The 15,097-nt window shown below is 46.1% G+C and overlaps 1 protein-coding gene across 7 annotated transcripts in view; it reads right to left on the bottom strand.

Annotated features, from left to right (window-relative positions):
• Nucleotides 1-748: 748 nt before the first annotated feature.
• LOC119175757 (U-scoloptoxin(11)-Sm5a) overlaps nt 749-15,097 on the bottom strand; it is a 248,667-nt gene continuing 234,318 nt past the window's right edge. For all 7 annotated transcript variants that reach the window (XM_075876116.1, XM_075876117.1, XM_037426712.2 and 4 more), the window contains one exon: nt 749-3,681. In XM_075876116.1, the coding sequence (XP_075732231.1) occupies nt 3,481-3,681 (201 nt within the window). In that variant the 3' untranslated portion in view covers nt 749-3,480. The remainder of the gene's footprint in view (nt 3,682-15,097) is intronic.

The following is a 15,097-nucleotide window of genomic DNA, read 5'->3' as shown; positions in this document are numbered from 1 at the left end:
TGTGCACACATTCCGCGACTATTTTCGCTTTTTTGCCAGTGAAACCTCTTATGCCGATGAAAATGAGGTGGTCCACGGCCGTGGCCCATTTCGCTTTTGACGAAACGACGTGATACGACGTCACAATAAAGAAACTTCCACAGTGCCAAATGAAAGTAATGCGTGAACCCTGTTAAGCGTAGCCATCTTTGTTTTTTCGACCAATGTTGTCAGCACATGGGACGTTTTACGGAGTTGCGAATAAAGTTGAAGACTGGGCGTGGTGGTTAAGTATGACTGCGCATTATATAGAGTACAGGATCCACAGGAAGACACAAACAAGATACACACGCAACAAGTGCTAACTTTCAGCGATGACTCCATGAATGGGCCGCCGATTCTGTGTGCTACAAAATCTACCATCATATACTTCACCTGCCACTGCCAACCACCATCTTCATTTTCTTCTCTCGAGGTCGCTCACTCTTCGGTTTTGGTCATCGCCCAACGGAAGGAGCTACAGCGCAGCATCATGGGGGGTTTCACGACATGACGTCATGCCATAACCGATGACGCCACAAAACTTTGTCATTTGCCACTCATGATGACGTCATCAGGAGATGATAATTTTTTGTACCACTTATTCCCGGTGCCGCGGGACGGTCATATTTCCCGTTTGGCGAGCCCTCTATGGCTTTCACCTTAATCAAGCGCTATCGTGGTTCGGTGGGAGTGAATGCAGTTTGGGGAACAATTACACGTCAAAGAGTCGTATATGTGTGGTTACATTTATTCACAAGAAGTAACGGGGTTACATTACAAGTTCTGGAGGAAAGAAGCATTGTTCACGGAAACTCGCTAATGATAATAAATAACGCACTGAACAAGTGTCCTTAATCGATCTAAAGAAGTACTGTTTCTTCTGTATATTTTTGTTGTCCAGACCCCATAGGACGGAAATGCGACGAACATACCAGTTTGACATAGTTTGGAAAACAAGCTGCCATTTAATCAGATAGTCCTATATCAAAAGCTGCCAATGTCAGTGCTATGAATTTTGCCTCATTGCCTATAGTCTTGCCTATAGCCACTATCAATATTACCATGGAGAATAAATATAAAATTGTATAGCATTACGGGGCAATGTTCCTTTTCGGACTTTTCGTAAACGAAAACTCCGCAGAAATTCAGTTTTCTCCCAGTTGACGGTGCACAGTTAATGGTGGCCTTAATTATCGACCTAGAAGCTGAATCGCAGACAATGTTATGGACAGGAGGATAAAGGTTCGGCGATGGGCGGTAATTTGAGAAATAGAATAAAAGTTGTTGACATGATCAGGTGAAATTCTTCGCGAATTTCGGTCCTGCTGGGGCTGTGCCTTCACATATTGCAGCTAGTATACGCTGTGTCTCTTCTAAACAGGGGACACAGACTCTTGTAGCACACGTGGTATAACAGCGGAACCTCGTTATAACAAACACTGATATAGTGAATTGTTGGTTATAGCGAACTAAATGCCAACTTTTGTTTGCCACGCGTTCTTTCAGTGACTTTTATTTGTTCTATAATGAAACCGAGATGCGAGAGCCGCCACGTGGTAAGCTTTAACCAACGAATACTTAGTTCGCACGTGGCCTAAAATGGGAAAGTATCGTAAAGAGCGAAGTAACCATAGCTACTTCTGTAAAAATTGTTCGATAAGATTACAAAAAAATATTGGTTATCTAGCAATGCACGTGTTGCTGGTTGCTCCTCAGTATTAACGGACATTTGAAACGCCACAGGGATACACGTAAGGATTGCCTCATTTATAGTGGGTTTGAAGCCTGGCACAATGCGCTTTTGTATCTAGGTTTTGCAGTAGAGCATATTTTTATCTCCGCTGTTGCAACAAATATTGTATGCAACGAATCCCTTTATGGTCCCGATGCTATTTAGTTATAGCGAGGTTTGTCTGTACAACGCTCTTAACATGCGTAGAATCTTATTTCGCTTCTTTCCTCGATGCACTCTGCCACGGGGAAGAAAAGGCATGAAACAATTATGAATTTGTGCACGTAACAAGAATCAATGTTTTCAGAATAAAGAAAAAGAGTCATGATTTTGGTTATGTAAGGAGCTGAGTGGATGTCACTAAACCAGCGGTCACTTTTGTTGAGGAGGGATTTTATTTTTAAAAAAGCTTGTCAACACTGGAGGCCACAGCTTTATTCGGTGCCTTCGAAATTCCTGCTCCCTCGAAGTGTTGTATACGGCGAACCGGGGCGATACAGCGCTGCGCCAAGCGTCCTCTCGAAGCAGGTCTTTCGGGCGACATTTGCGATGTGAACGCGGCGTGCAACTGCAAATGTGCGCTACTTTTGACGTCTCGACGTGCGACTTAGCGCGTAAGGCTTCGCATCGCATACTTCATATTTTGTGCAGCTTACACAATCTGATCATTCCCGTTTATTTTATCAGTAGCATTATCATCACTGCAATACTTCGAAGACTACAAAAATCATTATTTAGCTATAAAAATATGTGGCTAAAGTACAGTGATAGTTTTGTTTAGTGGGGATATTGTTAGATACCTAACGAAGGCCACAGCTTCGTGTCCAGTATACTACGTCATGAGGACATCCCAGTTATGGCGACTTTCCAAACAGGGAAAGAACAGTAAGCATTGGCGCAGTTGAATTATTGCGGAATGTCTTGCATTCATTATTACGCGGTTACGATATGAAACCCGAGTAATCGACGTTTTTAAAAACATGTACCGCGATTCTCCCAGGCGTAAACACAAGGTCACCAAGTGCAAGCTTGAGAGTTCTGTCAACCAAAACGTCTGAAGACTGCTTACGCTTGCCTTATGCATACGTCGTAAGACTGGTTTATGAAGGGGCCAAATATCCACTTTAGCGTAAAAAAGACGCTATTTTGTTCTAGACGCGCCCACTTGTCAGTTGCACGCTGCAGCCTTTTGCCGGAGGGCCCATTTGAGGTTGCGTAATTGCTGTGTGAGATCCAGCATAAACAATTTATTCACCTTAATGGGCTCCCTGCTCAGGCTAATGGAGTGTGCGGCGCTGAACCGCGCGCTGCATAATAACAGCACCGTCAGAAGAGAGGAATGGTCCAGTGCAAGTATCGCTACTGTACAACACACAAATCTGCATCACAGTAAGCGGAGATGAAAAGAAAAAAATATTGAGGCCCACATGGGGAAATGATTCTTTGCTGCAGGGTTCGGCAGCTGCTGTGTTTCTTCTATATTTGCGCGCATGTTTCAGCGCTTTCGTGAGAAGAGAGCAGAGACGGCACCGCATCACGTACAAAGGCCACCATCGAACACCGAAGTAGGACTTACGCTATAGTGTCCGACACGGGCGCCAATACGGCGGCTTCTTTTTGGCAGAGGTACGTACACAATGAATCGCGACTGAACACTTTGCGGGCATCAGAGTAAAGGGCGGATGAGGGCCACACGAGATTTATTGGCGGCTGCTGCAACGCACCATTTAGGCACGCTCGGGGAGGCAGTTCATGAGGTAGTAGGTGCCCTTGGCTAGCTCCACGCGGTCTGCTGCCAGGTCCAAGTCGGTCGGGCAGCGCATACCAGCGGGGCAGGCGCAGTCACGCTTCACGAAAACTGTCCCGGTGACGAAGGACTCCGAGATGGCCATGCAGGCGTCCTCTTCCACGGGCTCGCAGGTCGGAGGCTGCGACAGATACATGCTGACAAGCTGATCCTGGCCACTGGCTTATAAAGACATATGCTGACAAGCTGATCCTGGCCACTGGCGTATAAAGACATATCCTGACAAGCTGATCCTGGCGACTGGCGTATAAAGACATATGCTGACAAGCTGATCCTGGCCCCTGGCGTATAAAGACATATGCTGACAGGCTGATTCTGACGACTGGCGTATAAAGATATATGCTGACAAGCTGATCCTGGCCACTGGCGTATAACGACATATGCTGACAAGCTGATCCTGGCGACTGGCGTATAAAGACATATGCTGACAAGCTGATCCTGGCCACTGGCAAAAAAACATATGCTAACAAGCTGATCCTGGTCACTGGCATATAAAGACATATGCACACAAGCTGATCCTGGCCACTGGCGTACAAAGACATATGCTGACAAGCTGATCCTGGCGACTGGCGTATGAAGACATATGCTGACAAGTTGATCCTGGCCACTGGCGTATGAGGAAATATGCACACAAGCTGATCCTGGCGACTGTCATATAAAGGCATATGCTGAGAAGCTGATCCTGAAGAATGGCGTATAAAGACATATGCTGACAAGCTGATCCTGGCGGCTGGCGTGTAAAGACATGTACTGACAAGCAGATCCTGGCAACTGGCGTATAAAGACATATGCTGACAACATGATCCTGGCCACTGGCGTATAGAGACACAAGCTCACACGCTGATCCTGGTGACTCGCGTTTAAAAACATATGCTGACAAGCTGAACCTGGCCACTGGTGTATAATGACATATGCTGACAAGCTGATCCTGGTGAGTGGCGTATAAAGACATCAGCTGACACGTAGATCCTGGCAACTGGCGTATAAAGACATATGCTGACAAGCTGATCCTGGTGACTGGCGTATAAACACATATGCTGACAAGCGGATCCTGGTGACTGGCGTATAAAGACATATGCTCACAAGCTGATCCTGGCCACTGGCATATAAAGACATATGCTGACAAGCTGATCCTTGCCACTGGCGTATAAAGACAAGCTGACAAGCTGATCCTGGCCACTGGTGTATAAAGACATATGCTGGCAAGCTGATCCTGGTGACTGGTGTATAAAGACATATGCTGACAATCTGATCCTGGAGACTGGCGTATAAAGACATATGCTCACAAGCTGATATTAGCCACTGGCGTATAAAGACATAAGCTGACAAGCTGATTCTGGTTACTGGCGTATAAAGACATATGCTGACAAGCTGATCCTGGCCACTGGTGTATAAAGACATATGCTCACAAGCTGATCCTGGCCACTGGCGTGTAAAGACATATGCTGACAAGCTGATCCTGGTGACTGGCGTTTAAAGACGTGCTGACAGGCTGATCCTGGAGAATGGCGTATAAAGACATATGCTGACAAGTAGATCCAGGCCCCTGGCGTATAAAGACATATGCTGACAAGCTGATCCTGATGACTGGCATATAGAAACATATGCTGACAAGCTGATCCTGGCGACTGGCGTATAAAGACATATGCACACTAGCTGATCTTGGCGACTGGCGTATAAAGACATATGCTGACAAGCTGATCCTGGCCTCTGGAGTATAAAGACACATGATGACAAGCTGATCCTTGGAACTGGCGTATACAGACAAATGCACACAAGACGATCCTGGCCACTGGCGTGTAAAGACATATGCTGACAAGCTGATCATGGCGAGTGGCGTATAAAGACATATTCACACAAGCTGATTCTGGCGACGGGCATATAAAGACATGCTGACAAGCTGATCCTGGCCACTTGCGTATAAAGACATATGCACACTAGCCTATCTTAGCGGCTGGCGTATAAAGACATATGCTGACAAGTAGATCCTGGTGACTGGCGTATAAAGACATATGCACACTAACTGATCCTGGCGACTGGCGTATGAAGACAAATGCACACTAGCTGATCTTGGCGACTGGCATATATATAAAGACATATGCTGACAAGCCGATCCAGGCCACTGGCATATAAAGACATATGATGACAAGCTGATCTTTGGCACGGGCATATAAAGACAAATGCACATAAGACGATCCTGGCCACTGGCGTATAAAGACATATGCTGACAAGCTGATTCTGGCAACTGGCGTATAAAGACATATTCACACAAGCTGATCCTGGCGACGAGCGTATAAAGACATATGCTGACAAGCTGATCTTGGCAACTGGCATATAAAGACATTTGCTGACAAGCTGATCCTGGCGACTGGCATATAAAGACATACGCACACAAGCTGACCCCGGCGACTGGCGTGTAAAGACATATGCTGACAAGCTGATTCTGGCCACTGGCGTATAAAGATATATGCTGACAAGCTGATCCTGGGCACTGGCGTATAAAGACATAAGAACACAAGATAATCTTGGCAACAGGCGTATAAACCACATGCACACAGACTGATCCTGGCCACTGGCGTATAAAGACATATGCTGACAAGCTGATCCTGGCCACTGGCGTATAAAGACATATGCTCACGAGCTATGTCTGATCCTGGCGACTGGCTGATCCTGGCGACTGGCGTATAAAGACATATGCACACTAACTGATCCTGGTGACTGGCAGATAAAGACAAATACACACTAGCTGATCTTGGCGACTGGCGTATAAAGACATATGCTGACAAGCCGATCCTGTCCACTGGCATATAAAGACATATGATGACAAGCTCATCCTTGGCACTGGCGTATAAAAACAAATGCACACTTGACGATCCTGGCCACTGGTGTATAAAGACATATGCTGACAAGCTGATCCTGGCGACTGGCGTATAAAGACATATTCACAAGAGGTGATCCTGGCGACGGCCGTATAAAGACATATGCTGACAAGCTGATCCTGGCCACTGGCGTATAAAGACATATGCTGACGAGCTGATCCTAGCCACTGGCGTATAAAGACATACATGACAAGCTGATGCTTGGCACTGGCGTATAAAGACAAATGCACACAAGACGATCTTGGCCACTTGCGTATAAAGACATATTCTAACAAGCTGATCCTGAAGACTGGCGTATAGAGACATATGCTGACAAGCTTATTCTGGCCACTGGCATAAAAATACATATGCTGACAAATAGATCCTGGCCACTGGCGTGTAAAGACATATGCTGACAAGCTGATCCTGGTGACTGGCGTATAAAGACATATTCACAAGAGGTGATCCTGGCGACGGCCGTATAAAGACATATGCTGACAAGCTGATCCTGGCCACTGGCGTATAAAGACATATGCTGACGAGCTGATCCTAGCCACTGGCGTATAAAGACATACATGACAAGCTGATGCTTGGCACTGGCGTATAAAGACAAATGCACACAAGACGATCTTGGCCACTTGCGTATAAAGACATATTCTAACAAGCTGATCCTGAAGACTGGCGTATAGAGACATATGCTGACAAGCTTATTCTGGCCACTGGCATAAAAATACATATGCTGACAAATAGATCCTGGCCACTGGCGTGTAAAGACATATGCTGACAAGCTGATCCTGGTGACTGGCGTATAAAGACATATGTCGATAAGCTGAACCTGGCCACCGGCAGATCAAGACATATGCTGACAAGCTGATCCTGGCCACTGGCTTATAAAGATATTGGCTGACAAGCTTATTCTGGCCACTGGCGTATAAAGACATATGATGACAAGCTGATCCTGGCCACTGGCGTATAAAGACATACGCTGACAAGCTGATCCTGGCGACTGGCGTATAAAGACGTATGCACAAAAGCATCCTGGCGACTGTCGTGTAAAGACATATGCTGACAAGCTGATCCTGGTGACTTGCGTGTAACTACATATGCTGACAAGCTGATCCTGGCCACTGGCGTATAAAGACAAATGCACACTAGCTGATCTTGGCGACTGCCGTATACAGACATATGCTGACAAGCTGATCCTGGCAATTGGCATATAAAGACATTTGCTGACAAGCTAATCCTGGTGACTGCCGTATAAAGACATATGCACACTAGCTGACCCTGGCGACTGGCGTGTAAAGACATGCTGACAAGCTGATTCTGGCCACTGGCGTATAAAGACATATGCTGACAAGCTGAACCTGGGCACTGGCGTATAATGGCATATGAACACAAGATGATCCTTGCGACAGGCGTAGAAAGACATACGCACACTGACTAATCCTGGCGACTGGCGTATAAAGATCCACACTAGCCTATCGACTGGCGTATAAAGATCCACACTAGCACACTAGCCTATCTTAGCGACTGGCATATAAAGACATATGCTGACAAGATGATCCTGGCCACTGTCGTATAAAGATATATGCTGACAAGCTGATCCTGGCCACTGGCGTATAAAGAGATATGCTGACAAGCTGATCCCGGTCACTCACGTGTAAACCCATACGCTGACAAGCTGATCCTGGCCACTGGCGTATAAAGACATATGCTGACAAGCTGATACTGGTGACTGGCATATAAACACATATGCTGACAAGCTGATCCTGGCGACTGGCGTATAAAGACTTATGCAGACAACTAGATCCTGGCAACTGGCGTATAAAGACATATGCTGACAAGCTGATCCTGGCCACTGGCGTATAAAGACATATGCTGACAAGCTGATCCTGGCCATTGGCGTATAAATACATATGCTGACAAGCTAATCCTGCTGATTTGTGTATAAAGACACATGCTGACAAGCTGATTCTGGCCACTGGCGTATAAAGACATATGCTGACAAGCTGATCCTGGGCCCTGGCGTATAAAGACATATGAACAAAAGTAGATCCTGGCGACTGGCGTATAAAAAATACACACACAAACTGATCCTGGCGACTGGTGTATAAAGACATATGCACACTAGCCTATCTTGGCGACTGGCGTATAAAGACATATGCTGACAAGCTGATCCTGGCCACTGGCATATAAAGAGATACGCTGACAAGCTGATCCCGGCCACTGGCGTGTAAATACATATGCTGACAAGCGGATCCTGGTGACTGGCGTTTAAAGACATATGAGGACAAGCTGATCCTGGAGAATGGCGTATAAAGACATATGCTGACAAGCTGATCCTGATGACTGGCGTATAAACACATATGCTGACAAGCTTATCCTGGTGACTGGCGTATAAAGACATATGCTGACAAGTAGATCCTGGCAACTGGCGTATAAAAACATATGCTGACAAGCTGATCTTGGCCACTGGCATATAAAGACATATGCTGACAAGCTGATCCTTCGCACTGGCGTATAAAGACATATGCTCACGAGCTGACCCTGATGACTGGCGTATAATGATATATGCACATTTACTGATCCTGGCGACTGGCGTATAAAGACATATGCACACTAGCTGATCTTGGCGACTGGCGTATAAAAACATATGCACACTAGCTGATCTTGGCACTGGCGTATGCTGACATATGCTGAGAAGCTGATTCTGGCCACTGGCATATAAAGACATATGCTGAAGAGCTGATCCTAGGCACTTGCGTACAAAGATATATGCACACTTACTGATCCTGTCGACTGGCGTATAAAGACATATGCACACTAGCTGATCTTGGCGACTGGCGTATAAAGACATGTGCTGACTAGCTGATCTTGGCAACAGGCATATAAAGACACATGCTGACAAGATGATCCTGGCCACTGGCGAATAAAGACATATGATGACAAGCTGATCCTCGGCACTGGCGTATAAAAACATATACTCACGAGCTGATCCTGTTGACTGGTGTATAAAAATATATGCACTTTTACTGATCCTGGCGAGTGACGTATAAAGACATATGCACACTAGCTGATCTTGGCGACTGGCGTATAAAGACATATGCTGACTATCTGATCTTGGCGACGGGCGTGTAAAGACATACGCTGACAAGCTGATCCTGGCCACTGGTGTATAAAGACATATGCTGACAAGCTGATCCTGGCCACTGGCGTATAAAGACATATTCTGACAAGCTGATCCTCGGAACTGGCGTATAAAGACATATGCTCACGAACTGATTCTGGTGACTGGCGTATAAAGACATATTCACACTTACGGATCCTGGCGACTGGCGTATAAAGACGTATGCACTTTAGCTGATCTTGGCGACTGGCGTATAAAGACATATGCTGACTAGCTGATCTTGGCACTGGCGTATAAAGACAAATGTACACAAGACAATCCTGGCCACTGGCGTATAAAGACATAGGCTGGCAAGCTGATCCTGCCGACTGGCATATAAAGAGATATTCACACAAGCTGATCCTGGCGACGGCTGTATAAAGACATATGCTGACAAGCTGATCCTGGCCACTGGCGTATAAAGACATATGCTAACAAGCTGATCCTGGCCACTGGCGTATAAAGACATATGTTGACAAGCTAATCCTGTCCACTGGCATATAAAGACATATAATGACAAGCTGATCCTTGGCACTGGCGTATAAAGACAAATGCACTCTTGACGATCCTGGCCACTGGTGTATAAAGACATATGCTGACAAGCTGATCCTGGCGACTGGCGTATAAAGATATATTCACACAAGGTGATCCTGGCGACGGCCGCATAAAGACATATGCTGACAAGCTGATCCTGGCCACTGGCGTATAAAGACATATGCTAACAAGCTGAACCTTGGCACTGGCGGTTAAAGGCATATGAACACAAGATGATTCTGGCGACAGGCATATAAAGACATACGCACACTGACTAATCCTGGCGACTGGCGTATAAAGATATATGATGACAAGCTGATCCTTGACACGGGCGTATAAAGAAAAATGCACATATTACGATCCTAGCCAGTGGCATATAAAGACATATGCTGACAAGCTGATCCTGGCAACTGGCGTATAAAGACATATTCACACAAGCTGATCTTGGCGACGAGCGTATAAAGACATATGCTGACAAGCTGATCCTTGCAATTGGCATATAAAGCCATTTGCTGACAAGCTAATCCTGGTGACTGCCGTATAAAGACATATGCACACTAGATGACCCTGGCGACTGGCGTGTAAAGACATGCTGACAAGCTGATTCTGGCCACTGGCGTATAAAGACATATGCTGACAAGCTGAACCTTCGCACTGGCGGTTAAAGGCATATGAACACAAGATGATTCTGGCGACAGGCATATAAAGACATACGCACACTGACTAATCCTGGCGACTGGCGTATAAAGACATATGCACACTAGCCTATCTTAGCGACTGGCATATAAAGACATATGCTGACAAGATGATCCTGGCCACTGGCGTATAAAGACATATGATGACAAGCTGATCCTCGGCACTGGCGTATAAAAACATATACTCACGAGCTGATCCTGTTGACTGGTGTATAAAAATATATGCACTTTTACTGATCCTGGCGAGTGACGTATAAAGACATATGCACACTAGCTGATCTTGGCGACTGGCGTATAAAGACATATGCTGACTAGCTGATCTTGGCGACGGGCGTATAAAGACATACGCTGACAAGCTGATCCTGGCCAATGGTGTATAAAGGCATATGCTGACAAGCTGATCCTGGCCACTGGCGTATAAAGACATATTCTGACAAGCTGATCCTGGGAACTGGCGTATAAAGACATATGCTCACGAACTGATTCTGGTGACTGGCGTATAAAGACATATTCACACTTACTGATCCTGGCGACTGGCGTATAAAGACATATGCTGACTAGCTGATCTTGGCACTGGCGTATAAAGACAAATGTACACAAGACGATCCTGGCCACTGGCGTATAAAGACATAGGCTGGCAAGCAGATCCTGCCGACTGGCATATAAAGAGATATTCACACAAGCTGATCCTGGCGACGGCTGTATAAAGACATATGCTGACAAGCTGATCCTGGCCACTGGCGTATAAAGACATATGCAAACATGCTGATCCTGGTCACTGGCGTATAAAGACATATGTTGACAAGCTGATCCTGTCCACTGGCATATAAAGACATATGATGACAAGCTGATCATTCGCACTGGCGTATAAAGACAAATGCACTCTTGACGATCCTGGCCACTGGTGTATAAAGACATATGCTGACAACCTGATCCTGGCGACTGGCGTATAAAGATATATTCACACAAGGTGATCCAGGCGACGGCCGCATAAAGACATATGCTGACAAGCTGATCCTGGCCACTGGCGTATAAAGACATATACTATCAAGCTGATCCTGGCGACTGGCGTGTAAAGACATATGCTGACGAGCTGATCCTGGGGACCGGCGCATCAAGACATTAGCTGACAAGATGATCCTGGCGACTGGCGTATAAAAACGTATGCACAAAAGCTTCCTGGCGACTGTCGTGTAAAGACATATGCTGACAAGCTGATCCTGGTGACTTGCGTGTAACTACATATGCTGACAAGCTGATCCTGGCCACTGGGGTATAAAGACATATGCTGACAAGCTTATCCTGGCCACTGGCGGATAAAGGCATATGCTAACGAGCTGATCCTGGTGACTGGCGTATAAAGACATATGCACACTAACTGATCCTGGCGACTGGCATATAAAGACAAATGCACACTAGCTGATCTTGGCGACTGCCGTATAAAGACATATGCTGACAAGCTGATCCTGGCCACTGGCATATAAAGATATATGATGACAAGCTTATCCTTTGCACGGGCGTATAAAGACAAATGCACATATTGCGATCCTGGCCACTGGCATATAAAGATATATGCTGACAAGCTGATCCTGGAAACTGGCGTATAAAGACATATTCACACAAGCTGATCTTGGCGACGAGCGTATAAAGACATATGCTGACAAGCTGTTCCTGGCCACTGGCATAAAAATACATATGCTGACAAATAGATCCTGGCCACTGGCTTGTAAAGACATATGCTGACAAGCTGATCCTGGTGACTGGCATATAAAGACATATGCTGATGGGCTGATCCTGGCCACCGGCAGATCAAGACAAATGCTGACAAGCTGATCCTGTCCACTGGCTTATAAAGATATTTGCTGACAAGCTGATTCTGGCCACTGGCGCATAAACACATATGATGACAAGCTGATCCTGGCAACTGGCGTATAAAGACATATACTGACAAGCTATTGCTGGCCACTGGCTTATAAAGACATACGCTGACAAGCTGATCTTGGTGACGAGCGTATAAAGACATATGCTGACACGCTGATCCTGGCCACTGGCATATAAAGACATTTGCTGACAAGCTAATCCTGGTGACTGCCGTATAAAGACATATGCACACTAGCCTATCTTAGCGACTGGCATATAAAGACATATGCTGACAAGCTGATCCTGGCCACTGCCGTATAAAGATATATGCTGACAAGCTGATCCTGGCCACTGGCGTATAAAAAGATATGCTGACAAGTAGATCCTGGCCACTGGCGTATAAAGACATATGCTGCCAAGCTGATCCTGGCCACTGGCGTATGAAGACATATGCTCACGAGCTGATCCTGGCGACTGGCGTATAAAGACATATGCACATTAACTGATCCTGGCAACTGGCGTATAAAAATATATGCACACTAGCCTATCTTGGTGACTGGCGTGTAAAGACATATGCTGACAAGCTGATCCTGGCCACTGGCGTATAAAGAGATATGCTGACAAGCTGATCCCGGCCACTGGCGTGTAAAGACATATGCTGACAAGCTGATCCTGGTGACTGGCGTTTAAAGACATATGCTGACAAGTAGATCCTGGCCACTTGCGTATATGTCAGACATATGCTGACAAGCTGGTCCTGGCCACTGGCGTATAAAGACATATGCACACTAGCTGATCTTGGCGACTGGCGTATAAAAACATATGCACACTAGCTGATCTTGGCCACTGGCATATACTGACATATGCTGAGAAGCTGATCCTGGCCACTGGCATATAAAGACATATGCTAACAAGCTGATCCTGGTCACTGGCATATAAAGACATATGCACACAAGCTGATCCTGGCCACTGGCGTACAAAGACATATGCTGACAAGCTGATCCTGGCGACTGGCGTATGAAGACACATGCTGACAAGTTGATCCTGGCCACTGGCGTATGAGGACATATGCACACAAGCTGATCCTGGCGACTGGCGTATGAAGACATATGCTGACAAGTTGATCCTGGCCACTGGCGTATGAGGACATATGCACACAAGCTGATCCTGGCGACTGTCATATAAAGGCATATGCTGAGAAGCTGATCCTGAAGAATGGCGTATAAAGACATATGCTGACAAGCTGATCCTGGCGGCTGGCGTGTAAAGACATATCCTGACAAGCAGATCCTGGCAACTGGCGTATAAAGACATATGCTGACAACATGATCCTGGCCACTGGCGTATAGAGACACAAGCTCACACGCTGATCCTGGTGATTCGCGTTTAAAAACATATGCTGACAAGCTGAACCTGGCCACTGGTGTATAATGACATATGCTGACAAGCTGATCCTGGTGAGTGGCGTATAAAGACATCAGCTGACACGTAGATTCTGGCAACTTGCGTATAAAGACATATGCTGACAAGCTGATCCTGGTGACTGGCGTATAAACACATATGCTGACAAGCGGATCCTGGTGACTGGCGTATAAAGACATATGCTCACAAGCTGATCCTGGCCACTGGCATATAAAGACATAGGCTGACAAGCTGATCCTTGCCACTGGCGTATAAAGACAAGCTGACAAGCTGATCCTGGCCACTGGTGTATAAAGACATATGCTGGCAAGCTGATCCTGGTGACTGGTGTATAAAGACATATGCTGACAATCTGATCCTGGAGACTGGCGTATAAAGACATATGCTCACAAGCTGATATTGGCCACTGGCGTATAAAGACATAAGCTGACAAGCTGATTCTGGCCACTGGCGTATAAAGACATATGCTGACAAGCTGATCCTGGCCACTGGTGTATAAAGACATATGCTCACAAGCTGATCCTGGCCACTGGCGTGTAAAGACATATGCTGACAAGCTGATCCTGGTGACTGGCATTTAAAGACGTGCTGACAGGCTGCTCCTGGAGAATGGCGTATAAAGACATATGCTGACAAGTAGATCCAGGCCCCTGGCGTATAAAGACATATGCTGACAAGCTGATCTTGATGACTGGCATATAGAAACATATGCTGACAAGCTGATCCTGGCGACTGGCGTATGAAGACAAATGCACACTAGCTGATCTTGGCGACTGGCGTATATATTAAGACATATGCTGACAAGCCGATCCAGGCCACTGGCATATAAAGACATATGATGACAAGCTGATCCTTGGCACGGGCATATAAAGACAAATGCACATAAGACGATCCTGGCCACTGGCGTATAAAGACATATGCTGACAAGCTGATTCTGGCAACTGGCGTATAAAGACATATTCACACAAGCTGATCTTGGCAACTGGCATATAAAGACATTTG

The sequence above is a fragment of the Rhipicephalus microplus genome, chromosome X (genome assembly GCF_043290135.1).
Source record: "Rhipicephalus microplus isolate Deutch F79 chromosome X, USDA_Rmic, whole genome shotgun sequence".
Taxonomy (NCBI): domain Eukaryota; kingdom Metazoa; phylum Arthropoda; class Arachnida; order Ixodida; family Ixodidae; genus Rhipicephalus; species Rhipicephalus microplus.
The sequence above is the reverse complement of the archived record's forward strand: the minus strand, read 5'-3'. Positions and strand labels throughout refer to the sequence as shown.